Source organism: Neomonachus schauinslandi, chromosome 15 (assembly GCF_002201575.2).
Source record: "Neomonachus schauinslandi chromosome 15, ASM220157v2, whole genome shotgun sequence".
NCBI classification, from domain to species: Eukaryota; Metazoa; Chordata; class Mammalia; order Carnivora; family Phocidae; genus Neomonachus; species Neomonachus schauinslandi.
In genome coordinates, this window is record NC_058417.1 from 8,738,434 (window position 1) to 8,752,340 (window position 13,907).

At 41.7% G+C, this 13,907-nt stretch overlaps 1 protein-coding gene across 1 annotated transcript in view; it reads right to left on the minus strand.

The window, feature by feature from the left end:
- Window positions 1–10,206: 10,206 nt before the first annotated feature.
- Window positions 10,207–13,907, minus strand: part of PMP22 (peripheral myelin protein 22) — a 28,069-nt gene continuing 24,368 nt past the window's right edge. The window contains exon 5 of the mRNA XM_021694652.1: window positions 10,207–11,538. Coding sequence (XP_021550327.1) covers window positions 11,375–11,538 — 164 coding nt within the window. The 3' untranslated portion in view covers window positions 10,207–11,374. The remainder of the gene's footprint in view (window positions 11,539–13,907) is intronic.

A 13,907-nucleotide genomic window follows, 5' to 3' on the forward strand; every position in this document is an offset into this window, starting at 1 on the left:
AGTATCAATGTTAATAAAGCAAGAAATTATCAGAGATCAGAGGAAGAACTGGCAAAAATTAGTGAAAAAAACTGAATGAATGAAAGCAAGAAGGGAAAAGAAAAATAAGAGTCCTCGTGAATTAGAAAAAATATGTGAAATTGATAAAAAGAATATTTTTTAAGAAAATAAGAGAGGGAAACCACCACCACGACTAATCAAGAAAAAGCAAACACAAATGTGCAAAATTAAGAACAAGAAAGTTGGGCGCCTGGGTGCCTCAGTTGGTTAAGCGACTGCCTTCAGCTCAGGTCATGATCCTGGAGTCCCTGGATCGAGTCCCATATCAGGCTCCCTGCTCGGCAGGGAGTCTGCTTCTCCCTCTGACCCTCCCCCCTCTCATGTGCTCTCTCTCATTCTCTCTCTCTCAAATAAATAAATAAAAATCTTTAAAAAAAAAAAGAACAAGAAAGTTGATACAGAGGGTTTAAAATTATTAGAAAAGCCTGTATCATTTAAAAAAGTAAATTAGAAAATCTGAATAGATAATTTCCTAGAAAATACATAAATCGTCAAAATAAATGAAGAATTTAAACACTGAAATAGAAAACAAATCGGGAAACAGAAATTTGAGGAAGATACCAGAGTGTTATTCCATAGCTGGTAGGATCACTCTACAAGAGCCAGAGAATTTCCACTGTTGAGTACTATCCCGTCTTAAAAAAAAACAGTAATACCTATATTACAGAAAACATAATAAACAGTCTTCATTCCTGTGACAACCCTTACATCGCCCTAAGATTAAAACTTATGAAAGAATGCACGTAAGAAATTTAAAAATCAATTTAATTTATAAATATGAATACCAAAAAAGCCTCGATAAAATGCTATTAAAATCTGTAAAAGCAATTTGTCAAAAGAATAGTGAAAAGTTGGGACGCCTGGGTGGCTCAGTCATTTAGCATCTGCCTTCCGCTCAGGTCGTGATCCCCGGGTCCTGGAATCAAGCCCCGCATCGGACTCCCTGCTCCGCAAGAAGCCTGCTTCTCCCTCTCCCACTCCCCCTGCTTGTGTTCCCTCTCTCGCTGTGTCTCTCCCTGTCAAATAAATAAATAAAATCTTTAAAAAAAAAAAAAAAAGACATCCAGATGGCCAAGAGATACATGAAAATATACTCAACATCACTCATCATCAGGGAAATCATCGCTTTGTCTCTCTGTCAAATAAATAAATAAAATCTTAAAAAAAAAAAAGAATAGTGAAAAAGTAGCTTTTATTCCATTAACAAAATGGGCAAATCAATATTTAGAAAATTATTGATAGGATTTACCTTGGTAATTAAAGGTAGAAAAAACCCAGGATTCTTGATAAAGACTGAAAATATTTGGTAACACTTAATATAAATTCTTGGTCAAAATTCCTATTGAGAATCAAGAAATATGTACTTATGTACTTATTGAAATAAATTATTTTTAAATAAATTAATGATAAGCACTAGCATTCTCATTAAATTCAGAACACAATAAAATGACATCTACTATCACAGCTCTTATCTGGCATGTTCTGAAAGTTTTAGATAATCAATAAGGTGATCAAAAATTTAAGAACTATAAATATGGGAAGGGAAAAAGAGGCACATTATCTCATTTTTCTGTTTTTGCCCATGCATTGATTACCTATGTGAAATGTCAAGATAATCAGGGAAATATTGAAAATAATAAGACAGTTCTGCAAGGGAACCAAGTATAAAACTGGTTAAGAAAAGTCAGTAGTTTTCCAACATGTCCACAATAAGCAACAATAAAATACAGTGGAATTAAAATCATTCACAAAAATCAGAAAACATGTAAATGTGTAAAAATAGAATTCATATAAAAGTGTAGGATCAGTATAAAGAAAGGAAAATACGTTATTAAAGTATAAACTAAGAACTGAATGATTAGCATTCATTCATACTCTGTATGTTGTCGGGGAGAGAAAATCCTCCCTCTAACCAAGGTCTTCCAGCCAAACTAAGAATTAAATTTATATGACATGGGTTAACAACAGAAGAAAAACCCAAAGTTTTATTACACATTGCCTGGAGGTCCAGGGATGAAATTTAGACCCAGAGAAACGACGAAGGTAGGCAGTTTTTATACATTTTAGGACAGAGTAAGTAAATTTGTGAGAAGTGTATAGGATAAGGAAAACAGGTATTTGGGAGTTTTAATTAGTAAGGAATTCTAAAGCAGAATTTGGGCTGAGTTAGTAGATTAGCAAAAAAGTAGAAAGGTTTGTTTTTACAGCTTTCTCGGCTTTAAAGTCCCTGTCTCTGGTGGTAAGGATGTCTTTTTCCTTCTTAACAGAGGGAGGGTGCTTTTCACATGGGAGACATATTTCCTGCTTTCAGGGGGATGAAGGAGGGTCTGAGTGTCCTTCCTACATGGTCTATCTCCTAAGTAACTTCTATTTAAAATAATCAATATGCCAGGGGCACCTAGGTGGCAAAGTCCATTAAGCGTCTGACTCTTGATTTCAGCTCAGGCCGTGATCTCAGGGTCCTGAGATCGAGCCCCATGTTGGGCTCCGAGCTCAGCATGGAGTCTGCTTGAGATTCTCTCTCCCTCTCCCTCTGACCCTCCTGCTTGTGCACACGCTTTCTCTCTCAAATAAATAAATAAATCTTCAAAAGAATCAATATGACAAAGTGGCGCATTTGGGGGAAGCCTGGCCTTGTCCCCTACAACCTGCCTGGGAAGATACCGATTTTCTCCCAACTAAAATTTATAAATTTAACACAGACGCTTTCAAAGTAAATAAAGTTTTTCTGTTTGTAAAATAAAAGGGCCTCCGCGTACAGCAGCTTCCAGCAGATCCATTCTTCTGGCGGCAAACTACTGAAAAATCTGAATAAAATTTTTCAAAATCTGTTTGAAAGCATCATTGTGACACCAAGGCCACCAGGATTTGAGCCAGCGGATCAGAGAAAAGGAAACCCAGTGAGGTGTGCCCACCACTAATTCCAAATTTCCCCTTAAGGGGTTTGCCAATTAATAAGCAGCAGAACAAAAGATTGAAAAGCTGTCTAAAAGCAGACGTTAAGGGTGCCTGGGTGGCTCAGTCGTTAAGTGTCTGCCTTTGGCTCAGAGCCCTGCATCGGGCTCCCTGCTCAGCGGGAAGCCTGCTTCTCCCTCTCCCATCCCCCCCTGCTTGTGTTCCCTCTCTCACTGTCTCTGTCAAATAAATAAATAAAATCTTTAAAAAATAATAAAAAAATAAAAGCAGACGCTAAGGGCAAAAAGACGAAGCCATTCTCAGCACTTCGAAGCACTACAGACAAAATTGGAGTTCAGAGTCTCCAAAACATGAGGGTACAAGATCCTGGAGAGAAAAGAAATGGGAAGAAGGATGCCTGCGCCCGGAGCTGCTATCCCCACTCCGCGCATTTGCCATTCTCCCTGAGCCTGAACCCATGGCAGAAAGTAGCTGTTAAGAGGGTGGTTTCTAATGAAAACTCCATTTGTATAAATTCCTAAGATTGAACTATTTCTCAGAAGAGCTCCAGGATGGAAAATAAATGTCATCCAAACAATCCCCTGGGAAAACCCGAGATTCTGTTAGTGAAGAAATATGTTAACTGTTCATCTTCAACATCCTGTCTTGCTTTTTAGTGCTCAGAAGGAATAAGAATCTTGTCCCTTTAAAAAAATAAATAAATAAACGAAACCATGAAAATAAAAGGTGTATTACTTTTCAAACAGAACAGACTTAATGAGAGCACTACCAATAGCTGGAACAGACAGCGGTCTCTTTTCTTCTTTATCAACAGCTTTATTGAGATATAATTATCATAGATTAGTCACAATTGACCCACTTAAAGAGTACAATTCTTATTCACTTCTGTGAAAAGATGTGCAATGACAGTCAATTTTAGAACACTTCCATCACCTCAAAAGGAAGTATGGTACTTGTGAGCTATTACATCCCCCCTTCCCCAGCCTTAAATAGCCACTGATCTGCTTTCTGTCTCTGTAGCGTTCCCCATTCTGGACTTTCAAAGGAATCGACTTATATAATATACAGTCTTTTGTGACTGACTTCTTTCATTCCACATAAGGTCTCCGAGGTCCGCCTGTGTTATAGCATATAGCAGAACATCATATCTTTGTGTGGACAAATAGTATTTTGGCAGGTGGATATAAGACATTTTGTTTATCCATTCATCAGTTGGTGGACATTTGGGTTGTTTCCACCTTTCGGCTGTTATGAATAATACTGCTATAAACACCCACGTAGGAATTTCTGCCTTTTGTGTGTTCATATCTCTCAGGTATATTCTGAGGACAGAAATCACTAGGTCATATGGAAACTCAGTCCTCTGAAGAACTGACAGAATGTTATCCAGACCAGTTGCCATTTACATTGCCACCATCAGTGTATGAGGGCTACAATTTCTCTGTATCCTCACCAACATGTGTAATTATCAGACTTTTTGATTCTAGCTAACCTAGTAGGTGTGAACTAGTATCTCATTGTGGTTTTGATTTCCATTTCCTCAATAACTTACAATGCTGAGCATTTTGGAGGGGGGGAGTGTTTACTTGCCATTTATATTTATTCCTTGGACAAATGTCTATTCAAGTCCTTTGCCCATGTTTTAATTGGGTTGTCTTTTTTATTATTGAGTATAAGTGTTCTTTATAAATATATTCTGGATACAGTTTCCATATCAGATATAATGATTTGCAACATTTTCTTCTATTCAGTGGTTTGTCTTTTCACTCTCTTGATGATGTCCTTGGAAACGCAATAGCTTTTCATTTTGATGATGTCCAATTTATTGATTTTTTTCTTTTGTTGCTGGTGATTTTGGTGTCATATCTAAGAATCTTTGCCAAGCCCAAGGTCATGAAGATTCCTCCTAAATTTTTCCTAAGAGTTTTATAGTTTTAGCTCTTAAATTTAGGTCTTTGATCCATTTTGAGTTGATTTTTTATGTGCTGTTAAATGAAAGTCCAACTTAATTTTTTTGCATGTGGATATTTAGTTGTTCAAGCACCGTTTGTCGAAAAGACTATTCTTGTTCCCCAGTAGATGGTCTTAGCACCCTTGTCAAAATTCATTTGATCATAGATCATGGTCAAATACATGTGGGTTTATCATATATGATCTTAAATATGTGGGTTTACTTCTAGACTTTCAACCTGATTCCACTGATCAATATGTCTATTGTTGGGCTAGTACCACACTATCTTGATTACCATTGCTTGTGTAGTTAAGTTTTAAAATCAAGAAGTGGGAACTCCCCCTACTGTTTTCTTTTGCAAGATTGTTTTGGTTACTTTGGATTTCCAATCATTCCATTTAAATTTTAGAAACAGCTTATGAATCTCTATAAAGAAGTCAGCTGAGATTCTGATGGAAATTGCCCTGAAAATTTAGAATAATTTAGGAGCATTCCTATCTTAAGAATGTTAAATTATCTGATCCATGAACATGGGATATTTTTCTAGTTATTTAGATTAATGTCTTCATTGATGTTCTATAATTCTCAAACTATGAAGTTTTGCACTTTTTTGTTAAATTTATTCCTAAGTATTTTATCTTTTTTTTGGATGCTATTCTAAGTGGAATTGTTTTATTTTCATTGTTTAATTCTTTTTTTAAAAATTTTATTTATGTATGTATTTGACAGAGAGAGAGAGCACAAGTAAGGGGAGTGGGAGAGGGAGAAGCAGACTCCCCGCTGAGCAGGGACACCAATGCAGGGCTCAATCCCAGGACTCTAAGATCATAACCCGAGCCGAAGGCAGATGCTTAACCAAATGAGCCACCCAGGCACCCCTGTTTGATTGTTCATTGCAAACATAGAAATACAATTAATTTTTATACATTGATAATTGTGTCCTACCCTTTTGCAAATTCATTTATTATTTCTAAGAGTTTTTATTGGATTACTTAGGATTTTCTATATATAAGATCATTTATCTGTGAATAGAGTTAGTTTTAGTCTTCCATTTTAATCTCAATGCCTTTCTTTTGCCTAATTTGCCTAATTGTTCTAGTTAGAACCTCCAAGTTAATGTTAAATAGAGGTTGTATGCACAGACACCCTTGTTTTTTTCCTGATTTTAGAGGGAAAGCATTCAGTATTTTACCAATATTTAGGTTTTTTATAGATGTTCTTTATTAAGTTGTGGATATTCTCTTATTCCTAGTTAGTAGGATATGATGATTTTTATTATAAAAGAGCATTGGATTTTGTCAAATGCTTTTTCTGAGTCTATTGATTGGGATGTCATGGTTTTTGCCTTATTGTACTTTTCAACAACCTAATTTCCATTTGTCTCTTTTTCATAATTTCCATCTTTTTATTGATATTCTTTATCTGATGCAACATTGTTATCATACCTTCAATTAGTTCTTTAATCATGATTTCCTTTAGTTGTGTGAACATGTTTATGATGATTCCTTTAAAGCCTTTTTCTGATAAATCTGACATCTGGTCTCCCTCATAGAGTTTTTCTGCTTTTTCTAGTGTATGGGTCATACTTCCTGTTTCTTTGCATGCCTCATAATTTTTTTGTTGGAAACTAGATATTTTAGATCATATATTGTAGCATTTAGATATTTTAGATAATATATTGTTCATACTCTGGAATTTATTCCTGTTATTCGATTGTTTAATTATAAGCACACCTCAGAGATATGATGGGTTCAGTTCCAGACCACCACAATAAAACAAATGTCACAATAAAGCAAGTCAAATGTTTTTTCTTTGTTTCCCCATGCATATAAAAATTGTGTTTACGTTGTACTGTAGTCTACTAAGTGTGTGATGACATCATGTATAAAAAACCTAATGTATGTACTTTAATTTAAAATACTTGGTTGCTGGAGTGCCTGGGTGGCTCAGTCATTAAGCGTCTGCCTTTGGCTCAGGTCATGATCCCAGGGTCCTGGGATCGAGCCCCGCATCGGGCTCCCTGCTCGGCGGGAAGCCTGCTTCTCCCTCTCCTACTCCCCCTGCTTGTGTTCCCTCTCTCGCTATCTCTCTGTGTCAAATAAATAAAATCTTTAAAAAATAAATAAATAAAAATAAATAAAAAAATAAAATACTTGGTTGCTAAAACATGCTATCATCTGAGCTTTCAGCAAGTCATAATCACTGGTCACAGATTACCATAACAAATATAATCATGAAAAAGTTTGAAATATTGCTAAAATCACCAAAATGTGACACAAAGACAAAGTGAGCAAATACTGTTGGGAAAATGGCGCTGATAGATTTGCTCAACGGCGCTGATAGACTTGGTCAATGCTCAATGCCACAAACCTTCAATTTGTAAAAAAAAAATCCAAGATCTGCAAAGTGCAGAAGCCCAATAAAATGAGGTATGCTTGTATTTAGTAACTGACTAGATTATTTTAGTGAGGTCTCTTTCCTTCTGACAGTGTTCAGCCTCTGATGTTGTTCCTCAGGGAGCCACAGCTTTGGAACGCTCACTGTCACCCTGGGATGACAGGGGATTCAGTAGGCTTCTCTTTTTGTCTTTCCCAGACCACATCCCACTGTTAGACCCCATTGATTTACTGCTGGTTTTTCTATTGTTTTCAACAATGTCCTGGGTCATAAATTGATCTACCAATTAATCCAGTCAAATTCTAACTCCTTGGAAGGAATAGTTTCTGAAGCCAGGGTTTGATTTTTTGTTCTGATCCCAGGAGGGTTCCTCCTACATGTATTATTCCCTTGTTGTCACCTGCAAAACAGCGAGCCTACAGTTCAGCTTGTGTCTTAAATCTCCTCCCAATTGTCTTCCCCGAGAACCTCCACTATTCTCGAGAGCACTTGAGGTTTGAACTTCTTCACTCTCTGGAGCAGATGTGGTCTGTTCCTGGGAAAGAAAGTAGAAACTATCTGTTTTGTGGATGTTTCTCCACCCAGGCAAAAATCTCTGAGCCAGGGCTCAGTGAGGTGGGTGTAGCTACACAGCAAAATACGATGCGGAATTTTGAAAGAATGAAACCGAGCTCGTTGAAAATAATGAGGTATATGCTGATGTAGAAAGATCTCCAATGTATATCATTAAATGAAAAGAACACCATGGTAGTAGTAGTTTAATCCCTTTGGGGTACATTTGTCAAATACTTAAATGGGTGTATATATGTGGGCATTGTCTTTTTTGGTGGAAGACATCATAAGCTATGTCTTATGGGTTATTTTTGGGGAGGTGGGAAAGAGGTTTTCCCATGTTATTTTCCCCTCTAGATGTGTTTAGGATGTTATGATCCTAGATATATATTACTTTTTTTTTTTTTTAATGCCAAAAGCATTTCCTAGGTGGGGAGATTTGGGCCACTTTTGCTTTTCTTCTTTATTCTTATGTATATAAATTTTTAATTGTTAGGTCAACGTTATAGAGTAAGGTTTGTGAAATGGAAGTGTACTTTTCAAAGTACAAGCTCATGAAGTGAGGCTCCTAGTTTTCCCAATTACCTATGTCTCACGTTCACCTGGTGGCCATCTTGCCACCTGACTCCATCTATCTAAGTCTCAAGCAGAGTTAACCAATCACTATTGAAAACCTAGAAAGGGGAAAGCCCTCCTGTCAGAGCTGTTCAAAGACACAAGAGCATGAGGTGCCTGAAGGTGGCTTTATTCAGACCCTTGCTCCTCAAAATGTGGTCCGTGGACCAGCAGTATCAGTATCTCTTAAGCACAAATTAGAAATGACGAACCTCAGTCCCCATCCCAGACCTACTGAACCAGATCTGCATTTTATAGGATTCCTAGGTGATTTATTAGCACGCTGTCCGAAAAGCATTTGACATCCCCTGCTATGCACTGTAATCACCTGCAGGGTCCTTTAAATCCATCAAGACAGGGTGGGTCCCAACATAGACAGAAGGAATCCACATCTGTGGGTGGCCCTTGCACGGGAGATTCTAATGTTGGGCCTGGGAATTCGAATTCCCCAGAACAATCAATATCTCCTTGCAATACACCTCAAACATCGCATCTGTGATAACCACTGATTTACAGAGGGCTTTCTATCTACTGCTCACTCTACTAAGCACTTTATACATTCCACCTCTTTCTATCTCTACAATCCCATAAACTTGCCATTGGCATGTTCACCTTACAGATGAGAAAATGGAATCTTAGAGTTGGTCTGTGCCCAGTCTCCTGCAGCTGGTAAGGGGCAGAGGGCAGGTTCAACCCAAGGAGCCTGATCTGTATGTTCATTACAATATAGTTGTTTGCTTGTGGCTCTCATAAAATATTACCCTTTGTGATTAGGAAGTATGTGATCCTAGGGGCACCTGGGTGGCTCAGTTGGTTAAGCGTCCGACTCTTGATTTCGGCTCAGGTCATGATCTCAAGGTCATGAGATTGAGCCCGGTGTTGGGTTCTGTGCTCAGTGCGGAGTCTGCTTGAGATTCTCGCTCTCTCTCTCTCCCTCTGCCCCTCTCTCCACTCGTGCTGTCTCTCGATCTCTCTCTAAAATAAATTAAATCTTTAAAAAAAAAAAAGTATGTGATCCTTTCTTGATCTCTGGTGCCCAGTTCAGTGTAGATACTCAATGAGAATTCGAGCAACGTTGAGGGCATCACAAGCTTGATGTTTTGCGCTTGTGCAATGTAACGTCAATGGGTAGAAATATCTATGGGTGAGATGCGGCCCAGAACCCTGGCCCTAGATGACACATGCCCGTGCCCTCCCTCGGGACCCCATCAGGAACTTAGTTGATGCCTACTGATGTTTTATCTGAAAGCCTGGCCTCCCATCATCATCATGGAGACTTTCCGCCATAACATACCTCCTCTTCTTTGACAGGTTAGGGGTCTGTTCCGCTCATGCCAACATTCCCCATATGTTAGGTGAACGCATGACATGCTTCCGCGGCCCCCCCATGTGGTTCATCAGAGAAGAGAGCACGAGAGAGGGTTGAGCTAAACAAACACTCAAGTCCCCTCCGGCCCCATTTACGGTTTCTGTTTCAACTGTAATTCCTGGTCCTCTCCAGTGAGCAGACACCTGCGTCCTCCCCAATGAGCAGACATTTTGCACAGGCTTATGGAAGGCATGATGTGCCCCCCGTCGCCTGTAAGAAAGCCAAAACGCAACCTAGACCACAAGTTCAACCTTGCTCTCCGCCGAAGCACTTATTTCCTCCTCTCTGAAAGGCACCTCCCCACCCACGTCGAGGTCCCCACAAAATCCCAAGAGAGATCAGTGAGTTACTCTGATGTTTATTTTAATGCATCTTAGTCCACACAGTTGGTATAAAATCAGAAAAAGCAAAGCCAAAAAAAAAAAAAAAAAAAAAGGTCTGGAGTCTTAGCATCAGAAGGGCACCATATATACATCTACAGTTGGTGGCCAGTACGAGTCATTGCCAGACAGTCCTTGGAAGCAGAGAACAGTCTAGACCCAGCTGAGCCCTGGGAATGCAGTCCCAGGCAGGGGGGCGTCTAGAGGTTTGTCCCGATGCTCCGACCGTAAGAAGAATGTGGGAGCGATAAAGGCTGTGTTTATTATTTCTTTATTATTGTAATAACTGCAGCCTAGCTAGGTACAAAAGCAGTTATAAACCATTTATAGTACAGAGAATTATTCAGGTCTCCATTCTACTTTATGTCGTAAAATCGTTAATTGAATTTCCAGTGAGTAGTTTAGATGATTAGTGATAATAAGGAATGGTAAATACATAGCACCATTTCATAGGTTTGTTGTCACCGATTTCTCATCTCGACGTGTGACTGAGACACCCACCGTCAAGGGCAAGTATTCCAAGGCCACAAGCCATGTTTTTGCCGAGGGCTCCAGTTTGGGGGTTTTGTCCATGTGAGTGTGAGGCTTCGCACAGAGGTGTGGGCGGTGCCCGTCTCTGTGCGAGATGCACTGGGTCACCCACAATTTAAGGGCTTTTGGCCATTCGGAGTTTCTACCCATACTTTGGTTTTCTAATGAGGTGGCGTGGAAGGGAGGTATCTTCTTTCAGATAAAAGGGAAGGGGCAAGACGGAGTTATTTCATGTCCGGGCAAAACAAAAAGAACGAAAAACAGAACAAAAATACTGAGCTCGATTACACGGTTAGGATGTAAAGTTCCTTAGCTACTTCTTTAGGATTCAACACAAGGCTGATGGTCAACATAAAAAGCAAACAATACTATGTACATATATGTAAAAAGTGTTATAAATAGGTTTATAAACCATAGATATTATATACATCTTCAGTCAACACTAACCCCCCCTTCAACTGCTTTCTGTTTGGTTTGGTTTGAGTTTGGGTTTTTTGACTAGCTCTTTTTTTTGTCTTTTCTTCTTTTTTTCTTCTGGTTTCTGGTTTCCTTCCTCCCTTCCCCTATGTATGCTCAGTGCCTCAGACCAGCTGTCTGGGCGCCTCATTCGCGTTTCCGCAAGATCACGTATATGACGCCGCTGAGCAGGGCCAGGGGGAAGGCCACCCAGGCCAGGATGTAGGCGAAGCCATAGGAGTACTCAGAGTTGAAATGCCATTCCGGGTGCCTCACCGTGTAGATGGATGCTGCGCTCATCACGCACAGACCTGGGGAAAGAGAGGGACAGGTAGGGGGAGGGGGAGGTGACAGCAAGGGGTCCCCTGTCCACCACCCCCAGTGCGGATCCCGTAGGACCCTGGGTACCTGCTCTTGACTCACACACACTCACACACACACCCCCCAGGTCACCCAATCTTTGGCAGACAACGCTGTGCAAGAAGAGTATTATCTGATTCTGGAAGGAATCCGCTGCCAGATTGAGAGGAAGGGTCTCAAAGATCTAGAAACACGGGAAGCGATCTGCTCTCTGGTTCTGATCTATGTGACCCAGACCAGCATTTCCACAGTCCCCTGTCATCTTTTCTGCCCCATCTCTGTTCCTTTAACTGTCACCAATTCCTAGTCAACAGCAAGAATTTGGGCTGCAAGATAAACCTGGCTAGCTCCTTCCAAGGAGGGTTGGGTGTGGGAGCCCCTGGAAATCCGTGAACGGCTCTACAAATGGGTGGTGGCGTCATCTGAACCAGGAATTGAAATGACACTTTGCCATTACCTGAGTCGTGCAAGGACCAGAGCACTGGGCTCCAGGCAGAACCCGGGGCCCCTTAGCAGGACTGCCATGTAACAGGTCAAGTGTGGGCATCGCTTAGGCATACAAAGGGAGAGACAGGAAAAAGAAGAGGAGGAGGAAGGACAGGATATGAGTGGGAAGCAGAGGGAGGAGGAAACTATCATTGCACTTGGTCCCTTCCAACAGTTCCTGGTACCCCCAAGGCTGGGGCTGAAGCCCAAGGAGGAGAGAAAGGCTATTGGATACACAGATAAATCCCCTGCCCACCTCTGCAGCCCTTTGGTGTGGGGAAGACAAGAAAAACCTCCACATAGGGGCTCTTGAAGCAGGCAAGTTAAAGACTGATGGCCAATGCCCACAATGGCAGTTGGCATCCCCCTACAGGGAGGGGTCCAGTGATGTCAGCACCCCAGCCCGGAGCTGCACAAAGCCCGCTCTGTTCCCTCTGTTCCCTCCTGAAAACAGGGTCTGTGAGAGGCTCTGAGTGACTCTATTATAAATCCAGCATGCTCTGCGGGATTCCTGTGGTTCCAAAGCTCCCAATGCCCCAGACCACCTACACCTAACCTCACTGCTATTTGGGCTGCCATTCTGCGGGACACTGCAACTTTGTTTGAACAAAGTGCATTAAGTGGGAATACGTTACATTCACCACCCTGATAAGACTGTCCTTCTCCAAGTCAAGAGAAGAAAACTCCCACGCGGTTGGCCCCTGCTGAGAACACGCTTTATTTGCCCTGAGGCCGTGATCCCCAATTCTCTTCCCCCCTCCCCACGCCCCCATGGCTCATCTCGGCGAAGTGCAAATTCGTGTCTTTAAGAAAGACTGAGGTTGGGGCGCCTGGGTGGCTCAGTCGTTAAGCGGCTGCCTTCAGCTCGGGTCATGATCCCGGGGCCCTGGGATCGAGCCCCGCATCGGGCTCCCTGCTCGGCGGGAAGCCTGCTTCTCCCTCTCCCTCTCCCCCTGCTTGTGTTCCCGCTCTCGCTGTCTCTGTCTCTGTCAAATAAATAAATAAAATCTTAAAAAAAAAAAAAAGAAAGACTGAGGTTGTCTCTGGGGCGATACTGACCTACCTAATGAGGGCAGGGCTACGAGAAGAGAAATGTGACCGAGGGAACAGCGTGCAAAAAAAGGCCAGGCCGAGGCTTGGCACGCTGGGAAGGCTTCCAAATGGGCCATGCGTCTACCTGGCCACCGCATGAAAAAAGGCCACGGGGAGCTATGTAGACCAGCCGTGCCCCGATTTCACTGGCAAAGGGCGAACATTCTGTGACCAAGAGGGACAGAGGAGGCAGGATTCACAAGTATAGTGACTACGTAGATGGCCTAGTTTATATGAAACTTGCCTGAGGAGCATCTCAGAAGCCAATGAACCGGAGCTTTGCCGCGATCAGCAATGAGCGGAGATACTTTACAAAGCCCGAGAGTGGATACGCGCTTTGTAATTACTGTCGTCGGGAGACTGATGTTTTAGGGAGTATGTTATTACAAGGCTGCCTGGCTGTAGAGCATTATAGGTACCCTGGGATACAGGGTAGTTGATGCCACATGGTAGTCCCGAAACAGGTCCCCGTAAGTGGGTGGGAACTTGCTTCCTCACCCACCAGTAGGTGGGGGCGCAGGGATGAAGGCGCCCCATGGGGAAGGTGAGTGAGGTTGCTGCCGCACCAGCAGCCTTGTACCTTCCTTCCCCACGGACGAGCCGTCTGTGCTCTGGGAGTGACGGGGACGCCCTGGTAGGAGCCTGAGTCCGGGAGGGTAGTCAGCAGTCAGTGGCGGCCCCGGACCCCATCCAGACAACATTCGAGAGTTTCTCCCTGTCAGGACGGCTGGATCTGCAACCA